The sequence below is a fragment of the Hakea prostrata genome, chromosome 3 (genome assembly GCF_041222555.1).
Source record: "Hakea prostrata isolate BN-2017 chromosome 3, UWA_Hpros_2, whole genome shotgun sequence".
Classification (NCBI taxonomy): domain Eukaryota; kingdom Viridiplantae; phylum Streptophyta; class Magnoliopsida; order Proteales; family Proteaceae; genus Hakea; species Hakea prostrata.
The window spans coordinates 25,064,347-25,078,662 of record NC_142602.1 but is presented as its reverse complement, the minus strand read 5'-3'; the positions used below and the strand labels follow the sequence as shown (position 1 = coordinate 25,078,662).

At 36.3% G+C, this 14,316-nt stretch overlaps 1 protein-coding gene across 1 annotated transcript; it reads right to left on the bottom strand.

The window, feature by feature from the left end:
* Positions 1-293: 293 nt before the first annotated feature.
* Positions 294-11,876, bottom strand: LOC149021843 (1,4-dihydroxy-2-naphthoyl-CoA thioesterase 1-like). Its single transcript, XM_089150021.1, has 3 exons — positions 11,443-11,876; positions 11,157-11,348; positions 294-953 (listed from the first exon to the last, which is right to left on the bottom strand). Exons 1-3 carry the CDS (start codon positions 11,581-11,583, stop codon positions 798-800), a joined length of 489 nt encoding a protein of 162 aa, XP_089006147.1. The 5' UTR covers positions 11,584-11,876; the 3' UTR covers positions 294-797.
* Positions 11,877-14,316: the final 2,440 nt, after the last annotated feature.

The following is a 14,316-nucleotide window of genomic DNA, read 5'->3' as shown; positions in this document are numbered from 1 at the left end:
AGTTTGCGTGTGATTCTAGATTTTTTTTTCTTTCTTTTTCTTACATTCCATTGTCGACAATTCCCATGGCTTTTGCTCCACTAGTTTACTGATTTTGGGCTTTACCCTTACCTTTGAAGTTCGAAGCACCTTCATTATTTTCTTGTAATTCTCTTTTTAAGTCCATCGACTTCTGTGAAGTTTTCGAAATTTTTGCCGGTTTGCCGACAAATCGAAGATTTTCCAACAGAAAAATTGAAAATTCGATTTCGGTGAGTTTTTATTTCGGTAGTATTTCGAACCAGCCAAAATTTGCCAAATTTCGAGCAAATTCCAGCTAAATGTTTTACCATGCCTAATTCTATAATGAGAGTGCATGTCAAAGATAGTTCAGATGAAGGAATCGTCAAAAGAAATTCCAAAATGCTATTATTAATTGGTACCCAAAATATCAAATAAGTAGGGAAAGAATAACAAATTTATTGGGAAACCTTCACATATAGATCTACCTTCTATAACCATGCATATAATCTCTATTCTTTATTAGTAATATTTACTTTCTTTCTGAAAAGGACACCTTCACCTAAAGAAATATATCACTCTAATAAAACAGCTTCTAAGACCTTTCCATCAACTTGAGGACCAAGAAATTGTTATCAATCATTTGATACAAGGGTTGTGGTGATTATTTTGATATGATGATTGAGGATGATTATAATGTAAATGTTTATTATAGATTGGAAATTATGTTTTTCTTATCATACAAGTTACTTTTTTTTCAACAAAAAAAAAAAGGGGGCAGTAAGAGCAAATTCATCTTATAACTTTGCATACTTCATGAGTGGAACAGCAGCATTTTTCATATTCCCTGGAACGCGCAAGTTTGATATAATGCTGACATCAGATGTTGATATCAAAACTTTTCTACTCTCAGGGCCTGAAGCATCAATCTTCCAAAATTGAACCCTCCATACCTTTTCAAAGATAAAAAAGGAAAAATCATCATGTAGTGATATTCTTGAAAAGAAATGCAATAATGATTTCTTAGGGGCAATTTTCATACAGCATTGAATGTTAGACTTCTCTTATAGTTATAAAAAATTAAGAGAAAATTACAAATTACTGGCTTTAGTGGGGCCAAAACTTTGGGTTGCACGCTTTAATATCATAAATTACAAATTGCACACTCCTAACATTTCATCTAAGATTTTGTTTACTTACGTGTGAAATATTCACATTATCCTCAATAAAGTCAAATGACATAATCTCATACCCAACCTTTTTGGTAAATGAGTAAATTCTCCTTTCACCCATTTTCTACTTACACCTAGTTGGACACTGTCCACCTTCCTCAGAAACCACCCCTGCCGAAAAATCTCTCTGCTCACCATCCCCTGCCAGAAAGTCTCTCTCCCCCTTTTTTTCCCCTTGAGGGTAGACAGTCACAAACCCAAAACCCCTGCTTCTTCCGGTCGTCTTGTCATAAATAACTACAAAGCTAGCTTTTACTTCACTCCACCATGCCTATCAAACTTTCAAACTCAAAGAAGCACAATTTCAAACAAGGCTTAAAAGTTAACCCCAACAACTCAACTCCAAATTCTCAAAAATTGCTACCCGAAGAATGGGAAACCAGAAATCAAAAGCAAAAACTGACCTTAGTATGATAATGACACAAGATGATGATGAGCATACCTTTCTATGGTTCTATTGGAGACGAAGCGCAGCGGAATATCTTCTTTATGTCTCCCACTAGGAACAAACTTGAGGTGGAAGTTGATTCTATGATCAACTTGATGTTGGATCTTCTCCTCTAGACTCCTCCCTATTCACTGGCTTGATGGTATATCCTTTCTGACTAAGCAGATGTGATTGTGATTATGATTAGGGTTTAGAGGAGGGACCTAGCATCCTTTATATAGGCAAATCCGTTAGATCGTCCATCAAGATCTAACGGTTCCTATTAGCCCACACTAGCCAGTCCATATAAGAGTTCTAGTAACTGTATATTACCCATATCAGACCAATAAGAAACCAAATCAAAGTGTAACACAATCAATGAAGCCCACCTTATGTGGAATATTCAATTAATATTCTAACATTCTCCCACTTGGGCTATATTGATTGTGACACAGTCGAGTAAAACAAAACATCTCCTTTGTTTTAAGAAAACATTTGAAAAAGATACATTGAAAACATTTTGACCTTTATGTGCACAACTTTATATTGGTCTGAGGATAATCCTAGAGCTCAATCCCTTCACATAGAGCCTTAAGTACCGAATCATGGTAGTGACTGCATCTTTTATGCAACACAGGACCATCCATGGTCACAAATACTCTTAACTTTACTGAAAATGGATGCAATATGGTAGTGTGGCAACTAATGACACTTTATAGAAATCCTCATGTGTCATTCTATTGTCAATCCAAATCTCTCACTTTATGATTCCCACGAACCTGACTCAATGCCACGAGAGAATATACTTTATGGTTCCCACGAACTTGTGACTCAATGCCACAAAAGAATATACTTTACGGTTCCTACAAACCTGTGACTCAATGCCACAAAAGAATATACTTTACGGTTCCTACAAACCTGTGACTCAATGCCACGAAAGCATGTACATTATGGTTCGAACCTGTGACTCAATGCCACAAAAATGAGATTATATGTACATTATGGTTCCCACGAACCTGTATCATCTTTATAACTCGAGTTTTAACTTTATGTGTTGCATGACACACCTTAAGGCTAATACATGAATGCCTTAGCTTTTGCTTAAAGTTAACACATACTTTAAGACTTTCATAACATGCAACATGATAATAATGTGAAGATTAATATGTCACCAAAGAACTTTATTGAATTCAAATAAATTATCAGTGCATACAAGAGACAAGTACAGATAGAATACCTTATTACACAATAGAGCAAAGTTCTCAAACTCCCACTAAACAACCGCATCTAAGGTTCCTCCTAAACCCATAGTTACCGCATGTCTATCAAAGACGTCTGGGCAGGGACCCTTAGTTAGGGGATCTATAATCATATTATCTGTACAAATATGCTCTACTGTGGTGTCACATTCTTTAACCTTTTCTTTAATAGTCAAATACTTAATTTCCATGTGTTTAGACCCTGTGATACCCTTATTGTTGTTAACAAACAACACAACAGAATTGTTATCACAGTACAACTGGATAGATCTATCCACAATAAAAAAAAATGTCAACTGTCTAATGAGGTTCCTTAACCAAACAGCTTTTTCTTTAGTGGTCAAATACTCGACCATCATGTATTTAGACCCTATGATCACACATTTCTTGTTGTTAATAAACAACACAACTGAATTGTGATCATAGTACAACTGGATGGATCTATGCAGAATGTTAAAATAGAACTGTCAATTATCTGATGAGATTCTTTAGTCAAACAATTTGAGTAACTGCCCCATAACATGTAGCAAACTCAACCTTTATGATGAAATAAGTAATTTTACCTTATTTTACACTTTTCACAATATTATCCCTCATGCCATCAAGGAAAACAACTTCAAGTAGACTTCTTTTATTCGGACAATTAGCAAGGTCAAATATATATACCTTAATGCTATAGGTCTGGAACAAGCTTGTAGATTATCTTATCATCAATTGTCCTCTTCAAGTATCTCAAGATAAGATACTTTCTTCAATTGTTCTCTCTCAGTATCTTTTATAGGACAACTGTAATAAGCTCAGTGTATCTCCCTTGAGAATCAAAACCATTCTCAAGTATGCAATCTAGCATCTTGAACTTCTTTAAATATAAATTATATATGCCCTCTGAGAAAGATCCAATAAATAGCATAAACAATCCCTATGGATCTCAATGCCCAAGACAAAGATGCCTTACCAAGGTCTTTTATATCATAATTCTCAAATAACAATTGTTCGGTCTTTATGCAGTAGGCCAACGTCACTACTAGTGAGCAAAATATTATCAACATAAATAATGAGAAAGATAAAATTTCTCCCACTGACCTTGCCATATATATATATTGATCTACAAGTTTCTCAACAAAATCGAATGAAGTCACAATATTATTAATCTTTAAACACCATAGTTGGAAGCTTACTTAAAACCACAAATTAGACTTCTTGAGTCTACACCAAGATGATTAAAATCATCAACCGCAAAATCCTCAGGCTAAATGACATGGACTTCTTTATTAAGGTTTTCAATTAGAAAGGCAATCTTCACATCTATTTGGTATAACTCTAAAAGAGTCCTTAGAAGAGATAGGTGAGAAAATTTCACTAGTCTACTTCCTCTTTATGAGTAAACTCTTTAGCTGCCAGTCTGGTTTTAAACCTTACAATCTTTCTTCGTGAATATTTATTAGTCTTATACACCCACTTAAAATAAATGGGTTTAAAGCCTTTGGGCAACTTAACAAGCTTCCCAAACATCATATTGTCTCATCAACTATATCATATATCTCGTTGCACCCAATCATAAATCAAATTAAAGACAACTTTTTAGTAACTGGGTCAACCATAACGCCAATGTTATATTCATGTTCATTATATCAAGTAGTCTGGGAACAAGCTACATTTCTTGGCTATATCAAACTCCAGAAAACTATTTAAGAATTCACAATTCTGTTGTCTTAACAATGATGGTAAAACAAGATCTGAGTAAGAAACAAATTAACAATGAAAAACTTTTATGTTCCAACTTCTACAATACTTGATTAGTCAACCTTAGATTTGCAAAACAACTCAAACGCTAAAATGGTTTAAGTTAGATTTATGAATAATTTGCAATGGAAAAAGGGAGTAAAAAAAGAACATATTTGGAAAGGAACATGATCAAGGATATAAGAGGCTGTTATCAGGGCTTCACCTTATAAGAAATAATTCAGACAAAATAGTTTTCATACCATACTGTTCACTATGTTCACAAAATTGTGATTAAGCCTTTCGGTTACACAATTTTGCTCGGGACTATCAAACATAGTGAACAAACCAACTATATCCGAATCTTCCGAGTATTTGGCGAATGGGCCCTTAAGCTGTCCAGCATCCTCATATCAGCCATAATACTCTCCTCCCCGGTCAGATCTAACAATTTCTTAACTTCAGTCTAAAAAATTCTTGAAGATCTTAGAGATTTAGATTATTCTTTAATTGAATACAAAAACCATATTAAGAGTGGTCATCAACAAATATGATGAAATAATAATTTATACGCAAGGTGGAGGAATAAGGACCACTATCTAGACACCATGACTGAATGAGACAAGAGAAAATCAAATCTTCAAACAAAAACCAAAGAATCATAACTTTCATTTTCGCACTTAGTTAACCAGACCTTATACTCAATGCAACTTCTACTTACAACAATCATCTTTATTTATAAGGAAGTTTTCACAGGTCCCAAATTGTTAGTCTGACCGGACTCTTAGTCTTTACCCTGAACATTTTTATGAGTATTGATGCTCATAAGAACAAAGTTTCTTCTCGGAAAAAGGTATTGATCTTTATAATTCCAAACTCAGTAGAGGATGCAAAGGGCATTGATGGATAATAGCAAGGGTAATAAAAGAAACATTAGGAATCATGAGTTTTATCTTAAAAAATAATCATCCTGATGAAATAATCCCTAACTCCTCCAAAACCATCACACCTTATGATAAAAAACTCTTACAGAAATATACTTATTTCAACACTAGATGAGACTTAGTATCTTTACGCTACTGCATTCAACAATTTCAAAACAGTGCATTCAGTGGGTAAACAATTCATCAAGTGTTCCTTGATGGACTTCTTAATGGGCAGTAAAAGAACATAACTACTTTTCACCTCTGCAAAAAATCAACTTTTGTCTTCTATACTCTTATGAGTCATATCCATCAGTTACTCAGTAACAAAGAATGTGTGGTTAACAACACATCATCTACAATTTCTTGAAGTTTGACTTTTTAAGAATCTCAATAACAATCATATTGTTATAGACAGAAAATGTGACTAACAGAAGAGCACACATATATAATCATGAAAACACCTTTGGACAGAATTCATGACATACAGTTGTGATACTCCCTCACTTTATTAGTACTTTAATATGTAACTTATTAGTACATCACTAGAAAGAGCACACATATATCATTATGAAAACACCTTTGGGCAGAATTCATGACATACAGTTGTGATACTCAATCACTTTATTATCACTTTAATATGTAACTTATAAGTACATCATTAGAAAGAGCACACATATATTATCATGAAAACACTTTTTGGCAGAATTCATAACATATAGTTGTGATACTCCATCACTTTATTAGCACTTTAATATGTAACTTATAAGTACATCGCTTTATTATCACAATGTGGGTAACATATAACTTATAAGTGCATCACTTTAAAGAGTACACATATATCATCATGAAAACACCTTTTGGACAGAATTCATGACATATAGTTGTGATACTCCCTTATACGTCGGCGTCCATGAGAGTATTCCAACCTTCGAAAATTTTACCACCTTTGGGTGTATAAACTTCTTAGATTAATCAACTCCCAACCAAATGTTGTACATGTCTCCCTCTTAATGCTATCACATAATTACCACCTTTGGGCGTATAAAAATGCATTAACATCAAGAGACATCCCATTACTATATATGGCTGACATTCCATAAACCCAACCATGAATGCCACTTTGGCAGTCACTCACAATCAAGCTCATGAAATTCTCATATTGGGATATACTTTATGTTACCCACAAATAATGCTAATACATTGTTTGGAAGAAATCCAGATTACCAAAAGGCAATCGAAGCATGTATAAAATACATCATACATTTAAAATTCCGGATTACCAAAAGGCAATCAAAGCATGTATAAAATACATCATACATTTAAAATTCCGGATTACCAAAAGGCAATCGAAAATACATTTGCATAAAAATCCGGATTACCAGAAGTAATCAAACCCTTTATAAGGCATGCATGATATATATTTTACAATTGTATAATATCATATAAAACATGCTTACAATACAAAGCCATTTGATAAAAAAATCCATATTAAAAAATTCACCCAACGGTGAAATTACATATACAATATAAATATGTCATATCATGTTTCATACATATAAAAGTGGAATTTGGTCATGAAAATAATTCCATTGTGTCCGGAAGGGTCCAAAACAGAAATCCCCAAAAGAATGCTTTAAAGTTCCTTACGGTTTAGCCAAAAATAAAAAAATACTAAATAAATAGCATTCCAATTATCGGCTCAACCAAAACATGATATATAATATTTCACATATATAAGGGTAGAATTGGGTCTTGAAAATGGTTCCATTGCGTTCGAAATGATCCAAAATATAAAACCCCAGAAGAACGCTTTAAAGTTTCTTACGGTTTGGTCAGAAATAAACAAATACTAAAAATATAGTATTCTGGTTTTTTTATTTATTTATTAAACTGGTTCAACCAGCAAATAAAAACGGTCTAATAAATCAGAATCTTATTAGGCCGAACCGGACCGAACCGAAATAAGCAATTGAATCAAATCTAAATTGAACCGAATCGAAATCAGCAATTGAATTGAATCAAAATTGAACCAAGAATCTAAATTAGAAATCGATTCGAAATTGAACCGAAAAATCGAAATGAACCAAAATTGAACCGGAATCGAAATCAGAAATTGAATCGAAATCATAAATTAAACAGAAATCAGCGAGTTGACTCGCTGAGTCAAAAAACGAGTTTGGTCCAAAATGGTTCAAACAATAAATCCGGTTCGCCCAAGTTAATCCATTCGCTTGGACCGATGACTGGTCAACCGGGTCGACCCGTTTGACCTGACGGGTTCAAAATCGGGTCGCCTTGGCGGGTCATGGGTCGGGTTGACCCGACCCGTTGACTCGGTCAAACTGCCACGTCAGCACCGCACAAATTTAAAAAATATCAAAAAGATGCTGCCGGATTCCGGCAGCGATTGCCGGCGCGTCCGAAGTCCGATGGAGACCCATAATATATCAATTTCTTCGTTTTTCCAAGATCTACACAGTGGTAGTTTTAGATTTTCAAAATTCTTTCTAGAAAAAAAGTTATTGACAAAAAACCCCACGGTTTGGTTGAAAAAAAATCAGGAGAACAAATTCACAAGTTTCATAGGTTCCATTCTAGAACCCTAAGTTCATCAGTCAACAATCCTATGGGTTTTTAATCGATTCTATACAGGCTCTGATACCACATGTAAGAATACTTCTATCCAAGATCGCATAGATCGACTAAAAACACCTTAGTATGATAATGACACAAGATGATGATGAGCATACCTTTCTATGGTTCTATTGGAGACGAAGCGCAGCGGAATATCTTCTTTATGTCTCCCACTAGGAACAAACTTGAGGTGGAAGTTGATTCTATGATCAACTTGATGTTGGATCTTCTCCTCTAGACTCCTCCCTATTCACTGGCTTGATGGTATATCCTTTCTGACTAGCCAGATGTGATTGTGATTATGATTAGGGTTTAGAGGAGGGACCTAGCATCCTTTATATAGGCAAATCCGTTAGATCGTCCATCAAGATCTAACGGTTCCTATTAGCCCACACTAGCCAGTCCATATAAGAGTTCTAGTAACTGTATATTACCCATATCAGACCAATAAGAAACCAAATCAAAGTGTAACACAATCAATGAAGCCCACCTTATGTGGAATATTCAATTAATATTCTAACATGGGAAACCAGAAATCAAAAGCAAAAACTGACCTCGACCATCTCAACCTCTCCGGCATGTTTGAACAACTCGGCGAAGTCTGAGATGTCAATGTTAAAGGGGAGGTAACCCATGAAGAGTTTCAAATCAGGAGAGAAATTACTCTACTTCGTTAATGAAATCCTCCTCTTGCTCGAATTCATATGAAATGCTTGCTTTAGGAGTAAAACAGGAAGACGAAAGGCTAATGCACCTCTAAGGCTTAGAGTGAAATGAGAAGGAAATCATAGTAGTAGCCCTGTTGATACATTTAGCAGAAGAAGTTAGGGAGACAACAGAGAATAGAGAAATAGAAGGGTTTCGGGTTGTAGATACATATAGGGTTTTGGGATAGAAAGAAGGGAAGAACAAAGATGATGAAGCCATTTCTGTTGCCGCTCTCGATAACGTTCCGGCAAGAGAGAGATTTTCTAGCAGGGGATGGTGGTGGAGAGATTTCCGGCAAAAGAGATGGTGTCCGACGAAGGTGGGTCAGTTTCTCACAAGGTGTAGGAAGGTAAAAGATGGGTGAAGGGAGAACCTAAAGAATTGGGTATGAGGGGTTTAAAAAGGGTATTTATGTTATTTAAGTCTAACAAGGTAAGGTCATTTTCCTCATGACTTAACAGAATCCATGGTAAAACATTTATCCAAAATTCGCCCAAAATTTGTCATATTTCAATTGGTTCGAATACGACTGAAATAAATACTCACCGAAATTGATATTCCCATCAGTAAATCATCGATTTGCTGACAAACCAATGAAAATTCCGAAAACTTCGCAGAAGTTGACGGACTTGAAAAGAGAATTACAAGAAAAAATTGAAGGTGCTTCAAACTTCAAAGGTAAGGGTGAAACCCAACATCAGCAAACTAATGGAGTAAAAGCCATGGGAATTGTCAGCTATTGAATGTAAGAAAAAGAAGAAGAAAAATATCTAGAATCACATGCAAACCAATCGAGCTTCAAATCTATACTAGTGGCAATGAAGAAGAGGATATACACCAAACATAGAAGGCAGAACTAGAGCAAAACCAGAGTGGAAACTCTCAACATTGGAATATAAGATGAAAAAAAAAATCTAGAAACACAAACAAACCAATCGAGCTTCGAATCAATACTAGCAATGGTGAAGAAGAGGATGATATGGAACTGATTAAGGTCAAATGGCAGACCAAGTGAGAAGAGCTCGATGACGACATCAACTTCCATAAATGAAGAAGCCAAATTGGAGATGTGACCAGGAGGAATGCCATTTTTTGATGGTTCGAGACCGTTCTTTGATTAATTATTATTTATTACTTAAAATGAAAAAACAAACCTCATGTGTGTTGACACAAAGCACATGCTTTGCTCGACCATTTGAGGTATGCTAACCTACATCATGTGATATTTGATGGTATGCTAACTTACACCAGGTGATGTGGTCTTGCAAAATTTGGGCAAGAGTGCAAGTCAGTTTGGCAAGTTTTCACTAGAATTTTCGGCGAAATTTGTTAATTCGCTTGGTTCACCTAAGGGCAAACTGGCGATTTTGACCAAAATGTCATACATTAACAAAACCTTGAATGAAATGTTATTAGTGTGTAACTTGTAATTTTGAAAGTGTGCAATCTGTAATTTAGGGTACTAATTAAAGCGTGCAATCCAAAGTTTAAGCCCCACTAAAGCATGCAATCAGTAATTTTCTCAAAACTTAATCTTAAATTTAAATGTTCAAATATTTTGATTTATATATGATTGAATTTTCTTTATATAAATAAATTGATAATTAGACGGTAAACAAAAATTGTAAAATTCAAAAGGTAAATTATAAAGCATAACCTAACATAAATCAATTAGACTCAACTTGAGAATTCAACTTCAAGTCTTCAACCCAATCCAATGCAACTTGACCTTGGAATTTTCACCTTAACTTGCCCTCAAAAAAAATATGACCTAGATCCTATTTGGACTAAATGTTGGCTTGAACGGCTAGGACCATTTTTACATCCTTAAGATCTTTATCTAAAAACTTGTGTAGAATGGGTTTTTAGATCTCAAGTAATAATCCCAAGCATAAAAGGCAAGGTGGATAACCAATCCCACCAAGGCTTCTGGGTGGATCAATAAAGATCGGTTGTTAATTCCATACTAAAATGAATTATCTCTATGGTGGATAACCAATCCCACTAAGGCTTTAGTTTGTCTATCCGACACTCATTTTGAAACACTCATTGGAAGGATAATTACCACACTTCCTTGGCTTTATTAAAAAATTAATATAGACTATACTTTTTCGGTGGATATGACTAAGTTTCAAACTCTTTTTTTTTTTAACAAGGAATCCTGCACTTTACTATTTACTTATTTTCCAATTTATCATTTTTATCCTTTCTTCTAGGAAAATACATGCAAGTCGTTCACGTTTCTTACCTGGACAGTTGTGCCGACGTTGACTGGTGCGGCGTCGGCGATGACAGTGTCGCCCAGGTGAGCGTCGTTCAAATGGTTGATGCTCAGTTCAATTCCGGCGACTCGACGGAATCCAGAGGCCATATGAGCTCCCATGCTTGCCAATGACTCTGAGATCAGTGCTGCTATACCCCCGTGCATCACCTTCCATCTCTGGATATATCGATCATCATTATAATTATTACACAGAAAAGCTCAGGGTTTTGAAAAATCAAATGATTCCGATGAGTGCTTTCAGATGACTCACCTGGCAACACTTGTCGGTCACTTTCAGCTGACCAGTAATCCTCATGGGCGAAACTTCCTCGATCTCGAACCCAAACATGTGGAGTAATTCGTCCAGAGACGATGTCTTTGACGACGATGTCGATTCTGACCCGGAACCCATACCTGATAACAAAACCTAACTAGTTCTGAACTGATCGCCTCTTTCTCTACTATCTTCGACTCTTAATAAAGAAAAGGAAATCTTCCTGGAGAATCAACTTTCTGAGATCTGGCGTCAGTACTTGCTGTAATTGGCTATTAGAATTTAGAATAGAAGCTCTGGGTTTTGTCGTGAACTGAAATAGAAAATTCAAGGTGGTGTAGGTTAGGTTAGTTGTGTGTGTTTTTCAGGTCAGCTTTCAACTACTATACTGTATCTTCCATCATTCCAATTTCGAATCTTTTACTTCTCCAAGGAAGTGGCTGCTCGGCTCGCATGAAAATGCCAAACGAGATCAGCCACCGATCGAGTGGTCAGCGACAAACTCGCACTTCTCAAATAGGCCAATACAGTGTCGACAACCCTCTTCGATTCTGAGATGTAGATGCTTGATAGAGGGTTCAGATCTATCCCACTCAACCATGACGATATGAGGACAGATGTGATGATGATCTTACGTCATTCTCAGGACAAATAGGAGGTTGACAGGTTGTGAATAACGTGGACAAGTATGACCCGAGAACACCGTCCAAGGAAAAAACATGCTTCAGAGATATGAAAGAACAATTGTGACATGAAAGACTTTTCAAAAGCATATCAACACTTTGTCTTTGCAGATCAATGGTAAGTTTAAACATGCTACCAGCAAGGTTTAATGTATTCCACGATATCATACAATACTAGTCAATACGTATTGATATTTGACCCAATCGAAACGATACATCTCGATACGTCTCTCCATTGAATTATACTAAAATACATTAGCTAAAGTGATACAATACTCGATACGGGACGATACGTCTCTTAAAATCAATTGACCGACACGATACTCGATACCGATACTTTAAACCTTGGCTGCCAGTACCCAAGTTTTCATGATTGGCGTTTGAAGCCTGAACTAGGGTCACCAGAGAATACATGTTTCCAATGATCAACTGCACACTGCTACCTCATCTTTGTTCAATTCAAAGTAGCAGAGTCTAAATTAAAACTTCACCAACACACAGGTTTGCCTTAAAACTTCAACTACACACTTTATTCAATTCAAAAGTAGCAGAGTCTAAATTAAAGTACCCAGGCAAATGTAGCTATGTAATGAATCTTCAATTCATGCTTTGCTGTGAGAACCATCAAACACGTTTCAACTGGGAGCTGGAGCAGAGTCATGGCTACCAGTCAGTACTTCAGCCCTCCTGAGGAAACAGAGTATGATGAATCAGTACGAGAGGATACCAAGGCAATTAAGCTATGTGAGAAGATTTTCAATTCACAACTGACCACTGAGCTTACAATAACTGAGTTTTGCTTTGGTGACCCTATAAAGGAACCAACAAATGTTACTTCAGACCTTCATCCATATCGATGAATATAAATATCCCAGCAAACGTTAACAGTCCATACATGTTAATAACAAAGCACTTGGATCAAGAATTAAAGTTGAAGTGGATCAGTAGTTGCCCTTCCCAGCCTTTATAGTAGCAATAACAGAATCTGCAGCCAATCACAAACCTGTCCTGCACGCCAATTTCACTCCAAGCTTTTCATGTAACTAATTCAATCTCATCTCATCTCCTCCCTTACCCACTCAATTCAAGCACGTATCGCCTTGACAGCAAACATGTAGATATGATGCTGCTGCTGTTGACTAAAATGTGATTGAGGCTTCTACAAATAACTCATTGGAGTGTTAAAATGCTGTCAATCAAGCTTTGATCCATAATGTTCTTTCTTCCAAAGTCCACTAAACATGATTCTTAGCATGGCAATCGACTTGGGATCAGATGAGAGTCCAAATTTAACAGCAAAGCATCAAAATTCTAAATCACGTTCTCTGAAACAAATCTGCAAATAAGATAGCACATGACTACAGAGAATCCTTTGGAGGGGCTCCTCCCAACTTTATGACTGCAAGGATCAAGCATTGGCATGGTTCCCCTAAGGCCACTCAAGAATGCCCCATGCATAGTTGTAGGGTATCCTCTGGTTGTGGCCTCCCTGCAAAGAAGAGCTTTCCAACTCCAACATATCTGCCAACATGGCATGATCATCACCTGATGCTTCAAGTGCTACAGCTGAATATGAACCTGAACTGGCGTGATGCTACCCCAAATTGTGCAGACAGTTTGAATGGGCTCTGGCACATCAATTGCCTGAGGCAACATAAATACCTGCACGGTTTACATTACCGTATAAGTCTCAATACCATTTCATCATAATCATTTTTTATTAGAAAATGAACAAAGAAACAAACCCCTGGAGATTCGAAGAACACAGGTTACAGCATCAAAGCGGTCCATGCTTTCAAACGTGAGGGCAGCTTCTCCTGCAACTAAAGCAGTCAAGGAAGGACCACCAGCCACTGGAATATTTATAATACAGAAAAGTCCTCCACGAATGTGATCATCTGAAGAAGCCCCGAATGTATCAAGATCATTGCCCCAAAACGCATGGGGAAACAGCAAGCACCTTGTTTAACAACCCAAATCCTCAACTCTTTATCCGTCTAACTTCTTCTGAGGCAGCTCAGGTATAAACCTGATTTAACCATTCTTAAGCACCCCAAGTGGAACCGTGTAAAGCACCATGGCTCCCTCGAAAAATTTGTTCCCTGCATCAACCTACCACTTTTGCTACCATACACAAATTGTAAAGGAATGCGAAGGTCCTTAACAATGGGAGCTCCTTCAATCAAGT